The 24,028-nt window shown below is 59.8% G+C and overlaps 2 protein-coding genes across 5 annotated transcripts; one reads left to right on the top strand and one right to left on the bottom strand.

Moving 5' to 3' along the window:
* The first annotated feature begins 29 nt into the window (after nucleotides 1-29).
* LONP1 (lon peptidase 1, mitochondrial) lies at nucleotides 30-21,792 on the top strand. Of its 4 annotated transcripts, XM_089905586.1 has the most exons (19): nucleotides 30-488; nucleotides 3,312-3,400; nucleotides 3,960-4,079; nucleotides 5,947-6,178; nucleotides 7,614-7,675; nucleotides 8,024-8,153; nucleotides 8,535-8,618; nucleotides 10,098-10,318; nucleotides 11,942-12,080; nucleotides 12,806-12,984; nucleotides 15,314-15,401; nucleotides 15,791-15,913; nucleotides 15,996-16,112; nucleotides 16,982-17,030; nucleotides 18,212-18,352; nucleotides 18,834-19,067; nucleotides 19,927-20,138; nucleotides 20,214-20,378; nucleotides 21,445-21,792. In XM_089905586.1, the coding sequence occupies exons 1-19, from the start codon at nucleotides 57-59 to the stop codon at nucleotides 21,619-21,621; spliced, it is 2,994 nt and encodes a 997-aa protein (XP_089761712.1). In that variant the 5' UTR covers nucleotides 30-56; the 3' UTR covers nucleotides 21,622-21,792. The 4 variants fall into 4 exon arrangements, with proteins under 4 accessions (XP_089761712.1, XP_022412809.2, XP_089761713.1 ...); XM_022557101.2 differs by lacking the exon at nucleotides 16,982-17,030 and having other exon boundaries at nucleotides 32-488; nucleotides 18,902-19,067; XM_089905587.1 differs by lacking the exon at nucleotides 16,982-17,030 and having other exon boundaries at nucleotides 32-488; nucleotides 18,215-18,352; nucleotides 18,902-19,067.
* Nucleotides 21,793-21,915: 123 nt separating this feature from the next.
* Nucleotides 21,916-23,432, bottom strand: RPL36 (ribosomal protein L36). The gene is made up of 4 exons (XM_022557115.3): nucleotides 23,304-23,432; nucleotides 23,029-23,123; nucleotides 22,114-22,248; nucleotides 21,916-22,043 (listed from the first exon to the last, which is right to left on the bottom strand). The coding sequence occupies exons 2-4, from the start codon at nucleotides 23,119-23,121 to the stop codon at nucleotides 21,954-21,956; spliced, it is 318 nt and encodes a 105-aa protein (XP_022412823.1). The 5' UTR covers nucleotides 23,122-23,123; nucleotides 23,304-23,432; the 3' UTR covers nucleotides 21,916-21,953.
* Nucleotides 23,433-24,028: the final 596 nt, after the last annotated feature.

The raw sequence follows: 24,028 nt of genomic DNA on the forward strand, positions 1-24,028 counted from the left end.
CCAGCCCAGCCCGCGGAAATGATGCAAGTCCCGCGCGCCGCCAGGATGGCCGGGCTATGGCGGCGGGTGCAGGCTACGTGCGGCTGTGGGGAGCTGCGAGGTGTTGGGCGCTTCGGCGGCCGCTGCTGGCCGCCGCCGGGGGGCGGGTCCCGACTGCGGCCAGAGCTTGGTTGCCCAGAGGCCGGCGGGCCTGCGACGCCTCTCCTCCCTGGGCGGTGCGGGGCCAAGGCCCCGCTGCCGCGGGCCACTGGCGGGGACTTCGGGATGCTAACAACCGCAGCGGCGGCGGCGCATTCTCGGGCGGCGAGGATGCCTCCGAGGGCGGCGCGGAGGACGGGGCCTCGGGCGTGGGGGGCAGCGCGGGCGGCGGGGAAGGCCCTGTCATAACGGCGCTGACGCCCATGATGATACCGGACGTATTCCCGCACCTGCCGCTCATCGCCGTTACGCGCAACCCAGTGTTCCCGCGCTTTATCAAGATTGTCGAGGTAATGAGAGCCCCCGCCTTGGCCTCCGTTTCCCCCACGTCTGCAAGCTGCGGGTTGGACCGAGGGATCGCTCAGCATCCTCATGCCTCACAACTTGAAAACGTTCGAGTGTTAGTTTTCTCACTACTAGTGAACTGGAGCCAGTTTCCGCCCCCTTTCAGATCCCTTCAGGAGAGTTGAATCCAACGAGCTTAGGATTGTCCACTTAACAGTCCTAGTCATAGAAATTCGGTGCCGGGAAAGATCAGGACAGCCTTGCCACTCGGTTACTTTTCTGCTGGTCTTGGTAAATGTTTTGTGACAGTCTCCCCCAGGGCGGTCTGCCTTCTGGTTAAGAGACCCTTTGGGATCCGGATTCATTCCTTCCTTAAATGTTTCTTGAGGTCATGTGCTAGGTACGGTTCCAAGTGTTAGGGATACAGCCCTGAACAAAACGGACACACTTTCCTGCCTTTGGAGCTTAGGTTCCAGCGGGATTCGAGAGGTAATAAACAAGGCTAGTAAGTAAATTATGGACTGGAAGGCTGTAAGTACTGCAGGGGATGATAGAGCGAGGGATTGTCCAGGAGTCTTAGGAGGAACATGGCATAAGGATGTTCCCAGGGGTTTATTCATTCATTTATTCAGTAGGGTGTTCTTGTTCCTGTGTAGCCGGCTGAGGATTCAGCAGAACAAGTCAGACACAGCCCCTCTGCCTAAGGAACTTATGTTCTGGTGCAAGAGACAGTAAAGATCTTTTCAGACTAAGAGCCACGGGGTGTGGGGTGGTGCAAATGGACCAGGGTGATGTAATAGAGAGAAAGCAGCAGGAGTGCAAGGAACTTGAGTTTTTTAATGATGTGGAAATGAGCCCGTGGGGGAGAAGCGTTATCTCTTAACTGTCTAAGCAAGGTCATACAATGAGTCAGCTCTGCATTCACCCTCCAGCCTCTACCCTCACTCTCTAGTCTCTGCTGAATAAATCTCAGCGATCCCCTGGAAAGGGAAAGGACGGTACAGAGGGACAGCATTCAGCCAGTGTGGGGGGCAGAAGGAGCCCCCTCCACCTCGTCTCCAGCACTGTGACTGTGTGCGTCCGAGCTGCCCTTCCAAGGGCCTTCCTTGATGTTCTGTAGTGGTTACTGGCAGGCCCCAGGGCCGGACCCTGTGGGATCATATCCTGGCCCCTCCACCCCTAGCTCCATAACCTTGGGCAAGCTGTTCCTCTGGGCCTCCATTGTCTCATCTGTGAAATGGGCGTAGTAATAGTACCTCATTTCTTAGAGCTGTGATGGGAGGTAAATGAGGTCATGTCTAAAGGCCTCAGAACCGTGCCTGGTGCTTGATACGCCTTCATAAGAAGCGGCTGCTGTTACCCATATGGTGTGCTTTTGACATCTCAGAAACGAGCCCTGGGGGTCTTTTCTCCATACTTGACGCCCCTAACCCCAGCTGTCCTCTCTGCCCTCCCCTCCCAGGCCCCTAGGGCCAGGATGTTCAGCAGGTACGGCCCCCTCAGCCCCTCAAAGTGGAAGATGCCCCCTGTCCCCAGTGCCCAAGTAGAGACAGGATTCTTCCAAGAGATTCTGTGTGCCAATCGAGGGCTAGCCAGGAGGGTTACATGAGATGCTGCGGGTAGTGTGAGACTGGCATGTGGAACTCGCATGTGGTATTCCTGTTGCTGTTACTTTATAAATAACGGAAAAGGGGTCCCACCAGAGGGAAGGACAGGTGCTAAGATGCAACGGTCAGCTGTTAGTCAAGGAGAAAGTTGGAGCTCCCAGGGGACCCAGTAAGTGTTTCTGAACCTGTTAGCCAAGCTCTGATTACTCTTGATTTGGTAGTTGACACTGCATGTGGCTAACTTGCCCCAGTGGCGTCTCTCCTTATTAGTGGCCTCTGAGTATAGACCAGTGGCTCTTAATTTTGGGTGGGTCATGTAACCCTCCTGATGGATGTCACGGACCTTTGTTCTGGGGAGAATGCATTTAGAGTGTCAGGAATTCCCATACTGTGTGGTCATGGAGTTAAAACGCTGCTTCTCAAAGCCGGGTTCCTGGACCAGCAGCCATCACCTGGGAGTCTGCTTGAAGTGCAGACTCTCAGGCCTGCTTCAGCCCTCCCAAATCAGAAACTCCAGGGGTGGGGCCCAGCCATCTGGTTTAAGAAGCCCTCCAGGGAATTCTGACTTGTGCCAAAGTTTGAGGGCCATTAAGTTTTTAGTTAGGGTCTGGTCTAGGAATTAACACAGGCTTGAAGGAAATCATTTGAGCCCTAAGGACACCTGTGCTCCTCCCTATCAGCTGTTTCCTACGAAACATTAGTCCTCTACCTGCCAATGGAATGACAGGACAATGTGCTGTGATGGGCGGTGGGTTTCGATGATCAGTGAATAGGATATAGATGTGACTGGGATATACTTTCCATGAAAATTGGAGGAAATTACCAGCCTGCGGGGTGTGTCACGTTTGGATTACGCACGTTTACTTTTGTCCTCCCAAAAAGAAAAGCAGAGAGTTGAGATTTTCAAGCCAAGGCATTTCGCCACAGAAGCAGCTCTTGAAATTGGATGTGAAATCAATTTCTTGGTACTGGCCGTTTGTCTCCTTTTAGTTTTTTTTAGGAAGAGGGAAAAACTAAGGAATGCAGCTCTTCAATACTGCCCGTCCTTTTTTTTTTTTTTTTTTTCTTTTTTCGGTTCAGAGGTTCCTGGACCGTGTTGGTTAGTCCTGGATCAGATTAGCACACCCCTAGAGAGTATTACAGAAAACGCTAGAGCTGCTGTCAAAGCGTCAGCTAGAAAGCCTACCCTGAAGTTTCACCTTGGGGTCATTGTCATGCTAGGTTAAAAATAAGAAGTTGGTTGAGCTGCTGAGAAGGAAAGTCCGCCTTGCCCAGCCGTATGCCGGCGTCTTTCTAAAGAAAGATGACAAGTAAGTGTAATTTTTCCTTCACTCCTTTGTTGAAGCTGCCCTGGATTGTAGCTCACCACAGAGCCTGCTCCGTAGAGTAGCCTGGACCTCTGGCTCCTGACCTGAAAGAAACCAAGTCAGACCTCTGGGGGATGAGGCCGAGAGCTGAGCATCCCTTTTCAGTCTGGGCTGAAGACTCTGCCCCAGGCCCTGGGCTTCATGCGTGGTCCAGGTGCGGGGAAGCTAACCTTGGGGACCCCTGGTGTTAGGCCAGGGCGAGGCTGCTTCAGAGCAGCCTTAGATGCGGGGGCTCTGGGCACATCTACCTGGACTACAGGTAGGAATGAGTTCCACTTCCAAGTCGGAAGGTGTGTTCTACGCAGGCTCCATAAGAAGAGGTGTGGAGTGGAATCCAGATTCCATCTGGCCCCGCCTGCCTGTATGCGGTGACCCTCAGGGGCGGCCCAGAGCACCTGTAGGAGCAAGGAGGTCAAGGCCAGGAGGGGTGTTTCTCTTCTCTCTCTTTTCAAGAGAGCCAGAGCACCTGTGCCCATGTTCCTTTGTGTCCCTTCTCCCTCAGCAACGAGTCTGACGTGGTCGAGAGCCTGGACGAGATCTACCACACGGGGACGTTTGTCCAGATCCACGAGATGCAGGACCTTGGGGACAAGCTGCGCATGATCGTCATGGGACACAGAAGGTGCGGGAGCCCAAGTGCACGGGGTGGGGCGGGAAGAGTGGCCTGGGGCGCCCCAGGTTCCAGCACTGACCTGCCCTTCTCGGTCACCGCAGTGACCAGGCCAAAGCTGGAGGTGGAAACCGCCCCCCCCCCCCCAGCTTCTCAGAGCCGCTCTGCTTAAGTGGCAGTCTGGGTGGTCAGTGAGAAGCCATTTCTCACGCCCGTTAGTCCAAAAAGCACCACGAGACAGGAGATAGCACGTTGCCTCACGGTTCACGTCTGGGTGTCAGCACGCCTTCCCCCTGGTGCCTGCATCTGCGTCTCCATTCAGCTTGGCATGTTGGGCTTTTTGTTTTTTGTTTTTCCTGGCTGTACCATGCAGCTTGCGGGATCTTAGTTCCTGGACCAGGGATTGAACCCGTGCCCCCTGCAGTGGAAACACGGAGTCTTAACCACTGGACCCCCATAGAAGTCCAGATTGCGGTTTTTTACTCAGCCAGTCTACCTCTACCTCCTCTGCCGAAGGGCTTCATATGGCATTTGCAAGCCCAGTCTAACCCGCTGTATTGTTACGGCTAATTAAGAAAAACCTACATGATCAGCTGGGTTGAAGCTGGAAGAAATGAACGTGTTCGTTTCTTTTCACGTGTTCCAAGGAACATTGGCCTCCCAAGATGAGATGCTTGTCAAAGGTGTCTTGTGATCACAGACACGTGGGAGACATTTCAGACTCACCAACTGTTAAGGTCGTAGTGTTTGGAAAAGCTTCTTACTGCAGATGCCCGTTGGTGTTTGTTGACTCGAGAGCCCTTCATCCTTTCCTCTCACGGAGCCTTTTTCTGCGTCAGCCGGCAGCTCCCCCAGAGCACACCGGGGAAACGGTCCCGGCCGGCAGCGCTTCCGTGGACAGTCCTGGTGGCGTCCCCGCTGCGCCGAGCCCCCATGCCTGTGTTTACCTGCTCGCGTTAGAGTCTGTTTTAGGGAAGAGGCTGCTCCTTTGTCTCCTGGGAGGATCCATGGCTCAGAAAGAACAGAATAAGATACAACCAAAATTAATAAAGACGGTGCGGCTACACACTGCTCCGCTAACCTGCAGGGTGCCTTGGAGAACGAGTCCTGCTGAGTCCTGAGGCCAGGCCACCTCGGGGTTCACCGAGTCCCGACCTCCTTTTCTCTGTGCATCTTGCTGGTGTCCGCCGCCACTGAGTCCGCGTCCCCGGTAGCGCTCAGGCCTGCTCTCTAAGGGTGGTACTGTTGTTAGTTACCCCGTGTGGCAGAAAAGAGCCAACATGTCACTGAACACCGGGCGCCTGGTGTCTGCCAGGCCCTCGGGTGTGAGCGGAGTAGCCGGCGAGGGGCCCAACTTGGGGAGCCCGCCCCCTGCATGGGGAAAACAGGTCACCAGCTAAATTCTGACAGTGGCGGGTGCTTTGGGGTGAAAATGACGATGGATGGGGGGGTGGGTGTGTGCGCAGGTGGGGCTGGACTTCATGTGGAGTGGTTGGGGAGGACCTCAGTGGAGGCGCCCTTGAACCTGGAGCTGAATCTTGTGCAGGAGCCACTGTGTGGTGAGCTGGAGGCCGGGGGAAGGGCAGGCAGAGTCCCTGATGGGCCCCAGAGCGCGGGCTGCCACTGGCGTCCTCGTTCCCGGAGGACAGCGGATGTTGGTGTGGGAAACAATGGATGGGTTGGCTGGAGTCCAGGGGCAGAGGGCCTGCTGGTCTTGGGTTCTGAGACAGCAGCTCCCCTCTTCCCACCAGCCCTGGTGGCTGCAGGGGCCTGGGCCCAGCGAGCCCTTGTGTCATCGGCACCGCAGAGTGTTGTGGCCGGCAGGACGCCCCCCTTCCCCCCAGCCTCGGTGACTTCACCTCCTCTTCCCCGTCTTCAGGGTTCACATCAACAGGCAGCTGGAGGTGGAGCCGGAGGAGCCCGAGGGCGAGAACAGGCAGAAGCTACGCAGGAAGCCGAAGCGGGGCAAGAAGGACGCGGAGGAGGACGGTGGCGCCAAGCGGCAGCTGCAGGTGGTGATGGAGCCGGAGCCCAGCCCCGCTGGTGAGGTGCTCATGGTGGAGGTGGAGAACGTCACCCACGAAGACTTCCAGGTCACGGAGGAGGTGAAGGTGAGTGCGCATGGGGGGCAGAGCGCCCTCTTCCTCCAGGAGGTCTGGGAGGAGCTGGCGCTGGCGTCGGGAAGGTCGGAAGTGCACTGGAGCCTTGGCTGCTGTGAAGGAACCGGGTCCTGGCTCCTCCTCCCAGGCCCCGGGCTGGGGGAGTGGGCAGGGCACATGTAGCTGGTTCTGTGACCCGTGCTTCCAAGACTGGAAAGAGCCTCTGGCCACCTTGACCCCAAGCCTAGGCTGGCCTGCCTTCTTCTCCATAGCATGGCGAGCCAGCTCTCAAGAGGGTGTCGGTAAATGTCCTTCCACCGTCCTTCTCATGTAGGTTATGGGCAGGGTGACCTGCCTCCAACGGGGAGAGGTGAAGAAGAAAGGCAAGGCAGGTGGAAGGCTCCTCGGGTGCGCCCGCACCGGGTGTCCTTGGCCTCCCCAAGGGGAACACCACCTTGGCATAGCTGACAGCTTTGGTCTGAGCCTGGGGTGGGTTCTGACCTCGGTGGGAAGGAGTGCCACAATCCATTGGTGATGTCTGCTGCGGGCGCTGGAAGGGGCCCGGGGCCGGCAGTTGCCTCCATGGGGCCCTCCAGAGCAGCTCTGCCGGGGAGAACTTTCCACGTGCTGGATGCATTCTGTGACTCTGCACCATTCGGCCCCTGTGACTGTTGAGCACTTGACCTGTGGCTGCTGCGACTGAGGAACAGAACGTCGAATTGTATCTCATTTCAACTCACTTAAATGTGAGCAGCGCCTGGTGGCTGCTGTCCTGGGCAGCCTAGCCTTAGTATTTCCTTGAAGGCTCTCGTCTGGGGGGAGGGGAGGGGAGTGGGGAGCTCGGAGCGTGCCCGTCCCTCTTGGCGCACATGCCATGCAGGCCCACCAGCTGGCCTGTTCTGGTTCCTTCTACAAAGGTCATCCCAGGCAGATCAGGGACAAACCCATTAACCAGAGACGGGTGGATCACACTGAAAAAGCCCAGCAGTGGTGGCTGCTTGCTTCGTGCCGGCAGTGCCCTGAGCAGAGTGCCAAGTGCCGGGACCTGTGGCCTCTGGAAATGAGGTGCAGGATTTATGCCATAAACTGTGTCCAGTGATCCTGCCGGGAGTGTCACTGGCCTCACTGTGGCGGCAGCGAAGGCAAAAAGGACAGCAATACCTGTGGCATCCATAGCGGAGCCGGCTGGGGCGAGGTTCTGGGGGGGACAGACCTCGAGCCCCTTCTCCCCACCCAAGATGGCTCGTTCTAAGGTCGAGGTTCAGAGTGGTCCACGGAGACAGGGTTGGTTTAGTTTTTGCTCTTGGGTCCTGAGTCCCTGTGACTTGTGAACTGGGGCTCCGCTCCTGAGCCTCTGGGGCCGTCCTTGGCTGGGCCGGGTGGGAGGGGCTCCAGGGCCACAGCCCGCTCTGGTCCCAGTGACCCACGTGGCCTCCCTGCTTGCCAGGCCCTGACGGCGGAGATCGTGAAGACCATCCGGGACATCATTGCCTTGAACCCGCTCTACAGGTTGGTCTCCTGTCTCCTGACGAGGCCAGGCTGGGCCTGTCTCGCTGCTTGTCCTCATTGAGATCCCGGCTGGGCTTGGGGACTGCCTAGCTTCTGAGGGGGGAGCTGCTTCCCTCCCAGCAGGGAGGCCCCGGGGCGGGCGGGAGGTCGGAGGGGGCACAGCCTACCTGGCCCCGGCTCTCTCGTCATCAGCCAGGTAGGGGAAGGCATCTCAGGAGGGCTGCTGGATGGCTGCCAGGGTGACTTACGTCTGGGCGTTGGGGCGTTAGTCCCGCTGCAGGATGGGCCACAGCCCAGGAGGACCACGGCGGTCCCGGTGCCCCATGGCAGCATCTCCGCCCCTTGCAGGGAGTCTGTGCTGCAGATGATGCAGGCCGGCCACAGGGTGGTGGACAACCCCATCTACCTGAGTGACATGGGCGCCGCGCTGACCGGGGCCGAGGCCCACGAGCTGCAGGACGTCCTGGAGGAGACCAACGTGAGTGCGGCCTCCCCGCCTGGCTGCTGTCCTGGGCTCCGGCGTTGGGGTGGGTTCACGTTAGCCCGTGTCCTTCTGACCACGTCTGGCCCCTCGTCCTTGGTAGCGGCCGCGTGGTGTCCCACTGGGCGGCGCCTGTCAGTGGGTGGCGTGTTTGGGTTGTCGCCAGTCTCGTGATGAGCAGCACCTCTGCCAGTGTCCTGGTCCACACGGCCTGCAGACCTGTGGAGCGTGGCTGGAGCACTGGGCCTGCTGGGGCAGAGCGTGCGCCCCTCTCGGATTTGGGGAGGCGTGGCCTGTCCACCTGCCCTGGTTCGCGCTCCCTCCCCACTGCCCCTCCACACAGATGGCCATCCTCTTACGTCTTCCCTTTCTTGGCAGATTCCCAAGCGGCTGTATAAGGCCCTGTCCCTCCTCAAGAAGGAGTTTGAGCTGAGCAAGCTGCAGCAGCGCCTGGGCCGGGAGGTGAGCGGCGGGGCGGGGCCCCAGTGCGCAAGAGAGTCTCTGCTGTGAGGCTGCGCTCCCCCTCGGGGCTGGGAACCTGTGTGAAAATGTCAGACTGGTGCCAGCAGCTGAGTGCAGAGTGAGAGGTCCCGGGACCCTCCTGACCATTGAGGGAGCCCGGGGGGAAATGCTAGAAATTGGGAGCCAGCTTGGGAGAGGTCGAAAGCTGTTTCCGCAGACTCAGCTGTTGGAGGCCCACCTTCCCAACTGGGCAAACCCATGGACTGCCTGGATTGTTGGTTACTTAACGTTTTCCAGATTTAACTCACTTTTATCACTTAGTTGTTGTTGTTTTCTTTTTTTTTTTAATTTTTATCGGAGTATAGTTGATTTACAGTGTTGTGTTAGTTTCTGCTGTACATCAAAGTGAGTCAGTTATATGTATGCATATATCCACTCTTTTTTAGATTCTTTTGCCATAGAGGCTGTTATAGCACTTAGGTTTTTTTTAAATGAATTTATTTATTTATTTTTGGCTGCATTGGGTCTTTGTTGCTGCACGTGGGCTTTTCTCTAGTTGCGGCGAGCAGGGGCTACTCTTCGTGGCGGTGCACGGGCTTCTCATTGTGGTGGCTTCTTTTGTTGCAGAACACGGGCTTCAGTAGTTGTGTCTCGCGGGCTGTAGAGTGCAGGCTTAGTAGTTGTGGCGCATGGGCTTAGTTGCTTCATGGCATGTGAGATCGTCCCAGACCAGGGCTTGAACCCATGCCTCCTGCATTGGCAGGCAGATTCTTAATCACTGTGCCACCAGGGAAGCCCTCACTTAATTTTTATGTTAGGGAAAATATTCGTATCGTATTTATTTTATTTAAAATATTTATTTATTTGGTTGCTCCAGGCCTTAGTTGCAGCAGGCAGTCTCCTTAGTTGTGGCTCTTAGCCTCCTTAGTTGTGGCATGTGGGCTCCTTAGTTGTGGCATGCGAACTCTTAGTTGCGGCAGGCATGAGGATCTAGTTCCCTGACCAGGGATCAAACCTGGGCCCTCTGCATTGGGAGCGCAGAGTTTTTAACCACTGTGCCACCAGGAAAATCTCTTGTATCATATCTTTAATTGAAAAAGCCACTAGGCAGCTCTCACATGCAAGGGCACAGGACAGCAGGTCACTGGGCGGGCGCCGATGCTGACCTAGGGCCCTGAGCCCGTGTCCTGCTGTTCCGGCTGTTAGAGGGAGCGTGGCACCTCTTTGATTAACGTGGGGGACACGCTGGCATCAGGCCCAGCTTTTCCTGGTCGTAACCAGGATTGAAGGGTGGATCCCTTCCTCCCCTTGAATTCGGTGTTACTTATCGTGAGGCCCGTGACCAGGAGGACTTAGGGTGAAACGTGGGGGAAATCGGAGGCTGGGTGCCCTGGGTTTCTCTCCCCTGTCCTGAGGAAGCAGCAGGCCCGCCCTGGGCTGCGTCTCCTCTGCTCTGACGGCGGCTTCTGGGCCCTGCAGGTGGAGGAGAAGATCAAGCAGACGCACCGCAAATACCTGCTGCAGGAGCAGCTGAAGATCATCAAGAAGGAGCTGGGCCTGGAGAAGGACGACAAGGACGCCATCGAGGAGAAGTTCCGCGAGCGGCTGAAGGAGCTCGTGGTCCCCAGGCATGTCATGGACGTGGTGGACGAGGAGCTGAGCAAGCTGGGCCTGCTGGACAACCACTCCTCCGAGTTCAAGTGAGCACAGGGGGCCCGTCTCGTTCCCCGGCCTCGGGAAAGCTGGGCATCTGACTGGGGTCCCTGGAAAGCCAGGAGGGTGGGCCCCTCATGCATGTTTCGGTCATGGTGGGTGTCCATCCCCTCGTATCGCCCCTGTGCGGGCCGTGTCTCTGTTGCCCCTGTTTCACAGATGAGGGAGTCGAGGCTTGGAGAAGTTACATCAGTTCCCTTGCCTCTGGGCTGGCAGATGGAGACAGGGATTTGAAGCCAGTGCCACCAGTCAGGACCAGGAGTCCCCAGGGCCATTGCTCCAAGGCCGCCCCCTCCCCTGGCCTCCCTCTGGCGGCTTTGAGAGCCAGCCAGGAAACAAGCGTCTTCCTGAGGCCCTGGCCTTGCCCAGCGGGTGTTGTCCTATGCACACTGGCTAGGGGTCGGGGCCCCGTGGGATGCTTCTGGCTCTGCCCGTAGCCCAGGCCTGGGCGTTGCTCCGGGGTGGCTCGTGGGACAGCTCCTCAGAGGGAGGATCTGAGCGGGCCTGCAGCACCGGACCCTCCCGGGCTGCTGGGCCGGGCCTCTCTCTGGCTCAGGGTGTCTGGGGAAGGTTGGTCTCTTTGCACAAGGACCCTGGGAGATGCTGGTTGCCCCGGACGCCGCAGGCCTCCCCACCAGAGATGCCCCCAGCTCCTCTCCTGGGGCAGTGAGTGCGCTTCCCACACCGATGTCAGGGTGACCACACGCTTAGTCCCTTAGAACGTCACAGACTCATGTAGCGGTCTGGAGGCAGAGGCCCTCACGTCTGGTGTGGTGGGCAGGACAGGCTCCTTCTGGAGGCTCTGGGGAAACTCTGTCTCCAGACTTTTCAGTTTCTCGGAAATGTTCCATGGCTCCTGGCCCTTCCTCCATCTTCTGAGCACGTCACTCCAGCCTCTGCTTCTGCCGTCTGCCTCGCCTCTTCCTCTGACCTCCCTGCCTCCTCCTTATCAGGCCCTTTGTGAGGGGCGCCTCTGTCCCTGGGTGCACAGCCCTCGGCCTGGGGTCACGCTCCAGGCCTCAGTTTCCCCACTTGCCCTCATCAGGTTGTCCCTCCCCCATCCTACCCGCTGGCTCCTCCTGTGCTGTGGGACCCTGAGCCGGCCCCATGCTCGCAGAGTCTCTGGTCTGGGAAGCAAATGTAGCCCTTGTGCCAGGAACTGCACCCATACAGGCAGACCTCGGGGACACCGCGGGTTTGGTTCATAGCAAAAAAGCGAGTCACATGAATTTTCTTGGTTTCCCTTCGTGTAAAAGTTATGTTCACGCTCTACTGTAGTCTGTTAAGTGTGCAGTTGCGTTATGTATAAAAAAAGACAACGTATATGCCTTTATTAAAAAGTACTTTATTGCTAAGACGACCATCACCTGACAAGGCACGGTTACCACAAACCCGCAAGGTGTAAACCGCGCGGTAGGCGAGGCGTGTCTGCACCGCGCCGGGAGTGGGGCAGGCCAGGCTGGGCCGGCTTCTCAGGGCAGTTCGGGCCGCAGCTGACACTTGGTGTAGTTCTCACATCGGGCACGTGGGTCCCAGCACTGTGGGTGTATGGAGTGGGATTCGGGCGGCTCACCGGGCCCGCTCACCGGCTCTTGTCTGTCCTGTGGCAGCGTCACCCGCAACTACCTGGACTGGCTGACGTCCATCCCGTGGGGCAAGTACAGCGACGAGAACCTGGACCTGTCCCGGGCCCAGGCGGTGCTGGAGGAGGACCACTATGGGATGGAGGATGTCAAGAAGCGCATCCTGGTGAGGCTCGGCCACCCGCCCTCCCCGGGGCCACACCCCCCCCCACTCGTGTGCGGGGCACCTGGCCGAGCTCTGAGAGGCGGCGGCCATCGTGTCTGGATCTGTGAGGGTGGCGGGGGCCTTGGGGCCCGGGAGCCAGGACTCCCCCTGTGTGGTGGGGGAAACCCAGGGGAGCTCCCTGGAGAATCTGGGGGTCTGGGGGGGGCTTGGCTGGGCCAAGGCTGGTGTGGGGTCAGCAGGGGCCGAGGAGGGTGAGGGATGGAGGGGCCCAGCCGGAGGGACCGGGGTTGGAGTGGCTCAGAGGTGTTAGGGGCCGCCCAGGCCCGCCTGCCCACTCCAGGGAGCTCACGGTTTCCCCAGGGGGATAAAAATTGTGCTTGTGATAGGAGGAAATGAGGGCCAGAGGTGTCTGGCTGAGAGTGGGTGGGCCGGCGGGGAGAGAGGACACTGTGATCCAGGTGGGGAGCTGCTGGGTGGGCCTGGCATCGGGGTCACCCAGAGTCCATCACCCGCGTCCCCTTGCTGCCTGCTCGTCCTGTTGGTGCCATAGGCTGTCCCTCCTGTGTCAAATGACAGTCCAATCAGCTCAGCCCCTCTGGGTCAGGCCCTGTCCCTTCTCGCAGCCCCAGATGCCTGGACGATGGGGAGGCTCAGGCCCGGCGGGGGCCCTTGCCCTGTGGAAAGGGCAGTGCTGTCTCACGGGGTCCTCCTGCCTCTGCCTGCAGGAATTCATTGCCGTCAGCCAGCTCCGGGCGTCGACCCAGGGCAAGATCCTCTGTTTCTACGGTCCCCCAGGTGTGGGCAAGACCAGCATCGCCCGCTCCATCGCCCGGGCCCTGAACCGCGAGTACTTCCGTTTCAGCGTCGGGGGCATGACGGACGTGGCCGAGATCAAGGGGCACAGGTTGGCCCGGCCCCTCCCCCTCGGGGCTCACCCCGCCTCCCATCAGCCTTCCTTCTCCTGGGTCTTTTCCTACCCTGTAGCGTGATGGTGGCAGGCAGCAAACTCCACTCACGCTGGAATAGGTAACTGAAAAGTCAGCGTGTCCAATCTGACGTCAGGCCTGGCTCAGTCCAGGTGCTTAAAAACCTCAGATCAAATTGGATCAAAACCTCAGCCTCTCAACCACTGGAAAGGCCTCTTGGCCAGGCTGTCAGCAGACGGCCCCCTGGTTCCAGCTTCCATCCCACCAGCTCAGCACCCCGCACCCCGGCAACACTGGCCGCAGGCCCGGGGACTGGGGACTAGAGTGGGAGGTGAGACGGTCTCCCCAGTGAGGCCTCGGCAGCTGTCTTGGTTCTTGCCTCCCTTGTCAGGCCCAGAGCGGGGCTGGCATCCCCTGTGCGCAGGCTCTGACAGCCACCTGGCCCGTGCGTGGTGTCCTTCTGTGGGACATTAAGGGTGTTGTGTTCTGGGGCTTCCCGCCACGCTGGCCTCCGCAGAGGGTGGTTTTTTGAAAAGCCTCGGTGAGACACAAGTGCAGTGGGTACAGAGGTGTCTGTTCCAAGTCGGCCATGCATTTCCATCCTGTAGTGTCCAAAGAAGGTTTAAATCTGTGTTTAAAAGTTACTTTTCTGGCTTTTCTAAAAGCACGGACAGTTCTGGGCACCAGGGTTCACAGGCCCTCCTGGCAGCAATGCTCCAGAGCTGGGCTGCCCGCTGGGCAGGGTGCAAGCACCCCAGTCTGCTGCAGCCCCCCTCCACTCCTGGCTCTCTCGAGTCCCCTGGACGGTGGCCAGTCTCGAGACCTCCCCAGCCCGGAGCCCGGTGTGAGCTCCAGGGGTTTGGAGAAGGGAGCCGGAGCATGGTGGGGCCCGGGTGGGGGTCAGGAGGGGACGAGGCTGGCACAGCCTTGGGGGCGGGGTCACTGGGAGGCCTGCAGGCTGGAATGGTGCAGGTGTGCCCGGGAGCTGCGGTCTGAGCTGGGAGGTGCAGCAGGATGGAGGTAGAGGGGTTGGAGGCAGAGAGGGGAGGCAGATGCAGAGCCGGGCCCTGGTTCAGGAAGGACAGGGAGCTGCAGACCAGCACCATGTGCTGGAGTTTCTAAGCAAGCACAGGAGATCTGTGGCGCTGGGGGTGAGTCATCGGGGAAAGGGCACCCAGCAGCGTGCGAGCAGGTGGGCGTTCTGTGCTGCTGTTGGTCTAGGGACAGGGAATTGACTGCTGTTACACTGGTGACAGCCAAACCCTCCTCTGCCCACAGCCCTCCAGGGCTCCCACCTCCCTCGGGTTAAAGCCCAAGTCCTCCCTGTGGGCCACAAGGCCCTGCACGACCTGCCCCGTCCCCTCCCTGCCCTCCCCTCCTCCCTCTCTCCCCCTCGCTCCCTCTGCTCCAGACACATGGGCCTCTTCACTGTTCCTCCAACACACCAGGCACGGTGCTGCCCCAGGGCCTTTGCACGGGTTGTGCCCTCTGCCTGGAATGCCCCTCCCCCAGACATCCATGTGGCTCCCCCTCACCTCCTCTGCTTGTAGCCTTTCCTGAAGATGTTCCTTATCTCTTCCTTAAAACACTGCCTCACCCTCAAAGTGGCGTTCCAGATCCCCCATGCCTGCTTTTCTTCTTTGTCGCAGGTACGAACGAAGTCTTTCGTATCTTGTGATTTTCTCCTCTGCCTGGTTTGTGGTCTGTCTGCCCTGCTGGGCCTTAGCTCACAGCACTGGACTCATGTCTGTTTTCCTAAGAATGCCAGGCAGGCATCTGCAGCCAAACTGGGCAGACAAGTAGGCTCTCGGGAAACACTCCTGAAAGGACGTGCCAGCTGGGGCCGGGCCCTGGGCCTGGTGACCCTGAGGCCAAAGGACCCAGGCGTGGGGGATGTTCCTGCCGCAGGCCCTGGCTGCTCCCTGCCCCTCTCCTTCTGTTGGATCGGGCAATGCCGGCTGGGTTTTGCCGTCTGGATAGGAGGTGCTGGCTAGCGGGAAGAGTCTGAGTGAGACTTGGCTGTGAATCTGTCTCCCGCCCTGAGCCTGAGCTGGGGGAGCACGTTGACAGCCCCAGGACTTGGGACCGTTACGCCATCAGGATGAGCCAGTGCTCTGCCCGCCTGCACAGTGCGGAAGCATTTATCCTCCGCTTGGGCCACGCTGTGTGCGTCTCCCTGTGTCTCCTCTGGGCGGCCTTGGAAGGCATGTGGTGATCCCACAGCTCCAGGGGAGCTGGGCCTTGGGCGCCAGTGTGGCTACCCCAGGCGCTGGGGCACCGACCGCCCCGCTGTGCCGTCTTCCGCAGGCGGACGTATGTGGGCGCCATGCCCGGCAAGATCATCCAGTGCCTGAAGAAGACCAAGACGGAGAACCCCCTGGTTCTGATAGACGAGGTGGGTGGGGCCTGAGGGCTGGGCCCTGGCTGGGCTCATACCCTTCCCTGAGGTTGGACGTGACCCCTGGGCCTTCCTGGCCCACAGCTGCAGGCGGCCCTGACCAGACGGAGTCTGTGTTCAAGGTGAAACTGTGGCCCCCTGCGGTTTCCATGGTGCCTGAGTCACTGTGGGCGGCCTTGTTGCAGCCGGCTGTCTCATGACACCGGCCCCCTCCCGCCCTGGAGGACCTGGTCTCTGCCTGTGGCCACACGGTCAGCCCAGCCCTCCTGCTCTGGGCTTCCCTAGCCCCAACCCCCAGTGGTCTGGTCTCCCGCGGGGGTGTCCGGCGAGCGGGCGCTGGGGGGGGACAAGGGGCTAACACCCGCCGCCCCCTGCTGCCCCTTCAGGTGGACAAGATTGGCCGGGGCTACCAGGGGGACCCCTCGTCAGCGCTGCTCGAGCTGCTGGACCCTGAGCAGAATGCAAACTTCCTGGACCACTACCTGGACGTGCCTGTGGACTTGTCCAAGGTGCGTGTCCCACCCGGGGGCTGGGCCAGTGGGGAGAGTCCGGACGCCCCGTCCTACCGCACCTCGCTGCCGCCTCCCCCAGGTGCTGTTCATCTGCACGGCCAACATCACCGAGACCATCCCAGAGCCGCTGCGGGACCGGATGGAGATGATCAACGTGTCGGGCTACGTGGCCCAGGAGAAGCTCGCCATCGCAGAGGTAAGGCGGCCCCGCTGGCCCGGCCCTGGGGAGGGGTGCCCCGCCGCCACTTGGGCTCAGGAAATATCCGCGTGCCCACTAGGTGCCAGGCCCTTAACTGGAGCTAGGGGTGCAACCCGCAGATCCTGCTCTGGGGCTCCCGAGCCGGGAGGAGACAGACGGATGTGGACGGGATCTGCCCGTGTGGTGTGATGACAAGACACGGACGACACCAAGGCGGGGGTTCGGGGGGCTCCCCACCCCAACCAGCTGTCAGCCGAGGGTCTTACGATTCAGTGCAGTTCTGACACTACCCACCTGGAAACAGCATCAGACCCCAGGTTCAGGGCTCAGACCAAAGCACTGCCCCCACTTTGGATGCCAGCCCCCAAGTCCCTGGCCGCTCTTACTTTAGACTGACTGGGTATAAACCGGGGGTTCCCACAGCCCCCTCCTCGGTTTGATAATTTGCTGGAACAGCCTACAGAACTCAGGAAGACAAGAGTTTTTACTTACTGTTACCAGTTTATTATAAAGGATACAACTAGGGAACAGCCAAAACAGAGACTCCTGGGGCAAGGTGTGGGGAAGGGCCCATTACTAGGCAAGGTTGACTGGATGATTGATTGCATCATTGGTCACTGGTGATTAGCTCCCCTCCCTGGGGGCTGAGGGTGGGGTGAAAGTTCTGTCCCTCCAGTCCCTTGGTTCCTCTGGCCACCAGCCCCCATCCAGCTATGCTAATGATCACTTCTTGAAAGGGGCTTCTTGTGAATAAGAAAGGATGCTCCTCTCCTGCCTGTCACTCAGGAAATTCCAAGCGTCTTAGAATCGCTTGTGCAGGGAATTGGGGCCAAAGACCCAATATGTATTTCTTGTTATAATCACAGGCCGTAGAACAAGAGCAAGGAAAGACACTCCGTGAGCACAGTGCTGAAGGTAACACGACCCCACCCTGGCCTTCAGGGCCCAGCACTGTCTTGGGGTTGTGAGTTCAGCTCTGACAGTAAGTTACCCCTTGAGTTGCCCCGCTGCCTTGTGGCCACACACCATGGCCGGTGTCGTGCCAGGTCAGTAACGGCTGTGGGCGCGAGAGTGAGGCTGCTGTCCGTCTACCCACCAGCCGTGCTTCCCCGGGTTATGGGACTGCCTCCCTGGGCTTTCCTGGGCCCAGGGTCCCCCAGGATGCGGGCCTCTGTCTGCATCTCTATTTGTAGGAAAGCGCTTCCCGGGCTGGTGGGATCCTTCCCTTTTCCTGGCGCCCGGGTGTGTGCGGTGCTTTACTAGCCTGCAGTCAGTCAGGGGAGAGCCGGATTTCCCTTCCAGAGAGGGCTTTAGTGCATCTTGTTCCCTTTTGCATCCCCTAGGGGGTGGGAGGCGAGGAAGAGGAGCTCTTGGCTGGGGTGGTCGCAGGGGTACTGGGACTCCCCGTCACTTCCCTTGTCCCCCAGCAGCCTGGACACTCGACCAGGCAGAGGTGGGGCAGGCTTGGCGGTGTGGGTGGAGGGGTTCCTTCAAACCCTTGAAGGGACAGCAGGAGGCACACGAGGGCTTTGGGACACTTCTGCCCTGCAGTCAGTGCTCAGGACTGCTCAGACTCCACCGACTGCTGTGCGGCAGGGGTGGTGCTGGGCCCCGAGTGACCCTGGAGCCTCTGACCTGCTCCCCATCCCCACCTGCTCTGTGCAGTGGTCACATAACCGGTCTCTGTATGAGGAGGAAGTCTGGGGGTTCAAGGAGGCCTTCCTGGAGGAAGAGGCAGCTAAGATGAGCCTTGGGAGCACGTGGAGGTGGCAGGCCGGGCGCCTGCAGGTCCTAGGCCCACGGTTCAGGATCCTGGCACTTGCTGGGCTCTTTCCCTGGACACTCTGCCACCCCCTCCTGGCCTTGCTGGCTCTCCTCCCTTCAGGTCTCAGCTCAGGTGTGGTCCGGGAGCAGCCTCCCCTCACACACTCTGCTGAATGGCCCCCAGCTACCCCCGGGGACAGGGGCTCCACAGGGCAGGCCCAGGGTCTACCTCAGTGACCTCATTTACCCGGCCAGGGGTCTTTGGAGGGGTGGGCAGGGTTCACGGGAGAGGCCCTTGGGGTCCTGATGGCGGCTCTCCTCCTCCCTGGCAGCAGTACCTGGTGCCTCAGGCCCGTGCCCAGTGTGGCCTGGACGAGAGCAAGGCCACACTGTCATCGGACGTGCTGACCCTCCTTATCAAGCAGTACTGCCGGGAGAGTGGCGTCCGCAACCTGCAGAAGCAGGTGGAGAAGGTGAGCCTGCCTAGCCAGCGGTGGAGGGACACATGCTGTCTGAGTGCACTCACAGCAGGTCCCTAGGGGAGTCACAGCCACAGACAGGAAGTAGATGGTGGGGCTGGGGAGGCAGTGTTTAATCAGGACAGAGTTTCAGTTTGGGAAGGTAAGAAAGTTCTAGAGGGGATGGTTGGACACCAGTGCAAATGCACTTCCTGCCACTGAGCTGTACACTTAAAAATGGCTAAGATGGGGCTTCCCTGGTGGCACAGTGGTTGAGAGTCCGCCTGCCGATGCAGGGGACACGGGTTCATGCCCCGGTCTGGGAAGATCCCACATGCCGCGGAGCGGCTGGGCCCGTGAGCCATGGCCGCTGAGCCTGCGCGTCCGGAGCCTGTGCTCCGCAGCGGGAGAGGCCCGCGTACTGCAAAAAAAAAAAAAAAATGGCTAAGATGATTTTAGGTCACGTGTACTTTATCACAACTGTAAAAAATTAAAGGCAGGTGGAGGAGAGTTGGGGGCTGCTTCTGTGGCCTGCCTGCCCCCCAGCCTGCGGCGTCCACACAGGTGTTGCGAAAGGCAGCCTACAAGATTGTCAGCGGTGAGGTTGAGTTCGTGGAGGTGACGCCGGAGAACCTGCAGGACTTCGTGGGGAAGCCGGTGTTCACGGTGGAGCGCATGTACGACATGACGCCTCCCGGTGTGGCCATGGGCCTGGCCTGGACCGCCATGGGTGAGTGGCCTGCGCTAGAGCAGGCAGCGCCGGGGGCTCTGCACGTCCCTGTGGTCGTCTGTCCCCCGGTACAGGTGGGAGCCCTCACTGCAGGCTGCTCTGAACGCCCTCTCCACTGGTGGGTGGGGTGCAGTGAGGCCAGGGGACCAGGGCTCATCAGGGACGATGGGACCGCGAGGTGGCAGCAGTGCCCCCGTGAGTTTTCTTTGGGTTCGTGGTTTTCAGGTTTGCCTGAAGGACAGCCCTTCACAGCACGAGACCCTGTCGCCTGGTGGGGGGCCACCACCCAGTGGGGGAGGAGGGCCAGGCAGCTCTGGGGAGAAGGGTCCGAGGGGCTTCCTGTCCAGGCGACGTGGCTCAGCCCACCCGCACTGGGGACACTGGGTCTGGGAGCTACAAGGGCGGGGGGGGGGGGGGGGGGCGGCGCGGCTCGGGGTCTGTGTAGCAGGCAGGGTTGGGTGCGGTCCTGGGGGGCAGGGCACAGAGGAGGCAGGCTCTGAGCCACTGGGCATCTGCTGATTGATTTGGGCTGCACTGAGAGGAACTGCATGGGAGGAGGGAGCTTGGCACCAGCAGGCTCTGCGCTGCTGGCAAGTAGAACGCGGAGGCCCAGCACAGAGATGTTTTCAGGTTTTCATGTAACCTGGTCCCCGCAGATGGATCTGCTGCCCCGAGGTGGCTGCAGGGACAGTGCAGGCACTGAGGTGTGAAGGATGAGAAGGCTCTAGGCTGGGATGAGCCAGGGAAGGGACAGTGAGGGGCGTCCCATCACTGGGGATGAGGGTGAGGGTGTGGCGGGAGCGGCCGTCCAGCAGTCTGAGGCATCCTGGGCTCATGGGCTCTGCCCTCGGTTCCTCAGGAGGCTCCACGCTATTTGTTGAGACGTCCCTGAGGCGGCCGCGTGACAGCAAGGGGGACAAGGACGGGAGCCTGGAGGTTACAGGCCAGCTGGGGGAGGTGATGAAGGAGAGCGCCCGCATCGCCTACACCTTCGCCAGGGCCTTCCTGATGCGGTACGACCCCACCAACGAGTACCTGGTGACCTCGCACATCCACCTGCATGTGCCTGAGGTGAGGCTGGACCCGCGCCCACGCCCCACACCCCCCACCTGGCAGCCGCCTGCCCACCAGTCTGTCTCCCCCCAGGGCGCCACCCCTAAGGATGGCCCGAGCGCTGGCTGCACCATTGTCACGGCCCTGCTCTCCCTGGCTCTGGACCGGCCGGTACGGCAGAACCTGGCCATGACGGGTGAGGTCTCCCTCACGGGTAAGGTCCTGCCTGTGGGAGGCATCAAGGAGAAGACCATTGCGGTGAGTGTCCCGTGTGATAGCGCACAGAGCCACCATTCACGTGTCAGGGCTAACACCCCCAGGTGAGAAGAGTGACAGGCCCATTTCACAGAAGAGGAAAGTGAGGCCCAGCAGGCATGGGATCTGGATCTGCCTGGCCTGGGTCCCCTGCTGAGCTGACTGCCTAGCTGCCCCTCCCTCCACAGTGGTTCTCAGCCTTTTCAGCCCTCATCTCAGCTCCTCAGGGATGAGTAGGGTCTCCTGCTTCCTTGCCCCCGCCCCCCTGTGGCCTAGCACTGAGACCTGTGGGTGCAGGAGAGGCTGGAGGAGCAAGGCTTAGGCACTGCAGGTGGACAGAGGGCCCAGAGCCCAGCGTCTCACTGGGTGTGCTGTAGGTTTGACTGTGGTGGATTGGGGGGGGGGGCTGTGCTTCCCAGTGTTGGGAGCCCCCCCGAGCTCCCGGCAGCACCCCAGTCTTTCTCAGCTGAGCCCCCAGGCCTCTCCCTGTCTACCTCAAACGGACCACAGCCCCAGCTGCCCACAGGGAAGGGCTCCCGTGATAGGGACACCCAGGCAAGGTGTGTGGGAGGCTCTCTGCACCTTGCTTTCCTCTCTTGCAAAGTGAGAAGTTCAGTGAGTGAGAGGTTCAGTGAGTCACTGCATGCTATCCCTAGAGCAACACATGGTGACACATGGGGACCCTTGTCCACCAAGGGGCAGAGTCAGGCTGAGGGACAGCAGCTCAGAGGCCCCAGGTGCGACAGGGCGCGTGGCAGTCTTCAGTTCCTGTGCATTTTTAGGTGCCAGACCTCTAAATGTAAAGCAGTGGGTGCTGTGATGGATCAATCCCAGAAACGATGGACCTCATAATTCCTGTATTTCCAGACACCTTTGGGGGTGGGGAGAGCCTCTGGGGTGACAGCACACTAGAAGAGGCCTGGGTTCCTGCTGCCAAGCTACTGGAACAGAGGCTGGTGATGTTACCTTGGGCCTCAGTTTCCTCAGCAGGGTGGCCACTGGAAACCTGGCTCCATGCCCAGCCCTCTCCTACCTCCCACACTGACCTGACTGCCCCCCCCCATCCCAGGCCAAGCGTGCTGGAGTGACGTGCATCATCCTGCCAACCGAGAACAAGAAGGATTTCTACGACCTGGCAGCCTTCATCACCGAGGGCCTGGAGGTGCACTTCGTGGAGCACTACCGCGAGATCTTCAACATCGCCTTCCCCGAGGAGCAGGCCGAGGCCCTGGCTGTGGAGCGGTGACGCCGGCTCTGGGCACTGCAGGCACGGCAGGGCCCGCCGGGGCTGGAACTGCGCTCAGGGGAGAGGCTCCAGGCAGCTGAGCCACAAGAAGCTCAGGAGAGGCCTGGAGCCCGACCTCAATCATGGCTTAATCACTGACTATTTAATTATGATTAAAAACCGTTTCCAGTACTGCTTGGTTGGCTGTGGCTTCTTTCTGTGCTCACCACCCTGCCTGTCACCAAGGTGCCCAGGGACACGTGTGCCCCAGCAGATGGCACCCCCCCTTCCCACTGGCAGCAGAGAAACCCCAAGTTTCTGTAAAAGTTTTATTGTGCACAGAGGGGAGGGGCTCAGTCCTTCTTGGCTGCCGCCTTCCTCATGGCGGCCAGGACATTGCTCAGCTCCTCTCTCTTCCTCTTGGCACGGATGTGTGTCCCCACCTGCCGGGCAAGGAGGGCCGTGAGCCTAAGCCCCAAGTCCCACCCCGGCCCTAACAGGGGTCCTACCTACCCTTTTCTTGATGAACTTGAGGGCCCGCTTGTCCTTGGAGACCTTGAGCAGCTCCATGGCCCGCCGCTCATAAGGGGCAAAGCCGCACACCTCCCGGATCATGTCCCGCACGAACTTGGTGTGCTTGGTGAGGCGCTGCGGGAGAAGGAGGCGTCAGGGCGGGGCTCGGAGGGGGTCTCCGGGTGGAGTGTTTTATGTCTGCTAACAAGGGAAGCCCAAATCCTCCCCAGTCCCCAATCTTATCAACATTAAAGTGGCACGTCACACCCGGCCTTTGCACAGGGTGTTCCCCGGGCCCAGAACCCTCTCGCCCTGGACACAAGCTGGGTACCGTGGAGTCGGGACCGCTTAATGAAGAAATATATAAACCCCCATGAGCCTACGATTCCTCAACCTGACACACAAGGAATCCGCTTTCCCTCCACATTCCAACCCCGATCCAGAAACCCTTCTACTCGGCAAACTCCTGCTCATGCGTCAAAATTCGCTCCCAATTCGCTCCTGCCCCAGCTTCCGAATCCACGGGCCAGGTGGGTCCCATTACTTAGCCCCGGCGGGCGTCCGCCGCGCAGGCGCGTAACCGGCATCTTCACTCTCTGCTCTGCGCCAAGCCTGACACCCCCTTTCTTCCGTTTAAGACAGCAGGGCTGGACTTCCCTGGTGGCGCAGTGGTCGAGAGTCCGCCTGCCGATGCAGGGGACACGGGTTCGTGCCCCGGGCCGGGAAGGTCTCACATGCCGCGGAGCGGCTGGGCCCGTGAGCCATGGCCGCTGAGCCTGCGCGTCCGGAGCCTGTGCTCCGCAACGGGAGAGGCCACAGCAGTGAGAGGCCCGCGTACCGCAAACAAACAAACAAGATACCAGGGCTCCCCACTGCCCTCGGGACTCGACTCCCGACAGCGCTCCCGGCACTCACCCCACGGCGGCGGCTGTGCCTCGGCTTGCTCACGTTCTTGGTCACCTTGTGGCCCTTGTTGAGGCCCACGGCCATAGGGTACCGCAGAGCCATGGCTGCGGACAGGGGTGGGGAGAGAGGGGTGGAGGTGAGTCCCAGCTCGGTCCCCGCCGCCCGGAACCCCGCGCCTCGGCTCCCCCGGGCTTGCTCGCTGCACCCAACCAAACCCCCGAGCTGCACTGGAGCCCCAAGGGTCCGGATGGCAGCCGATGGTACTCGCGCTGGGCTTCACTAACCTGCTGCTCCTCAGTGGCTGCCGCGGCGGAAGGGCCTCAAACGCGCCGAACTCTGGGATTTCTACCGACCCGCGGGCGGCGCGGGCCAGAGAGGCAGGAATGTCGCGGGCTCCCCCTGGCGGCTGGAGGCGTCCCTGTGGGCCCCCTGAGCATGCGCGCTTATCCTCACGGGCCCAAACCAGTAGTCGGACCGGGTGGGCGTGGCTGTTGCTGCGGTGTCTCCCTCTGCGGGTGGGTTGAGAGGTGAAATCCAACCTCTGCCGCCAGCTGGCTGTCCCAGCGCCAGAGACTTCAGCTCCCACTACTCGAATTTCTCCATTTATATAGAATGATGACAACAATAGTACCTATTCCAAACTGTTTGAGCAAAATATGATAACTGGCACAAACTCAAATTTCCACAATCGGAGAAATTGGTTTTACTATATATGAAGCCAAGCTCTGGGCTACAGCTAAGGAAAGCGTTGTGATATAGTGCCCCCTGGTGGCACTTGATATAACTTGATATAATTTTAGGTGCAGGGATAGGAGGCGTGGTGGGAACAAAAAAATATTCTTTTTTTCTGGTTTTTATCTTTCAATCCTATTTATTTCCAAGAGACAGTGTGAATTTGAGGCTGGTCTGTTTGGGGTTAGCGCTTGGATCACCTGCTAATCTTGGAGGCTTGGACAGCCAACAGGAACTAGTTTTTTTTTTTTAAAAACATCTTTATTGGAGTATAGTT

Source organism: Delphinapterus leucas, unplaced genomic scaffold (genome assembly GCF_059928025.1).
Source record: "Delphinapterus leucas isolate spDelLeu-1000000601 "Yukka" unplaced genomic scaffold, BTC_Dleu_Yukka2 spDelLeu_asBTCV2_sq25, whole genome shotgun sequence".
In the NCBI taxonomy this organism is placed as follows: domain Eukaryota; kingdom Metazoa; phylum Chordata; class Mammalia; order Artiodactyla; family Monodontidae; genus Delphinapterus; species Delphinapterus leucas.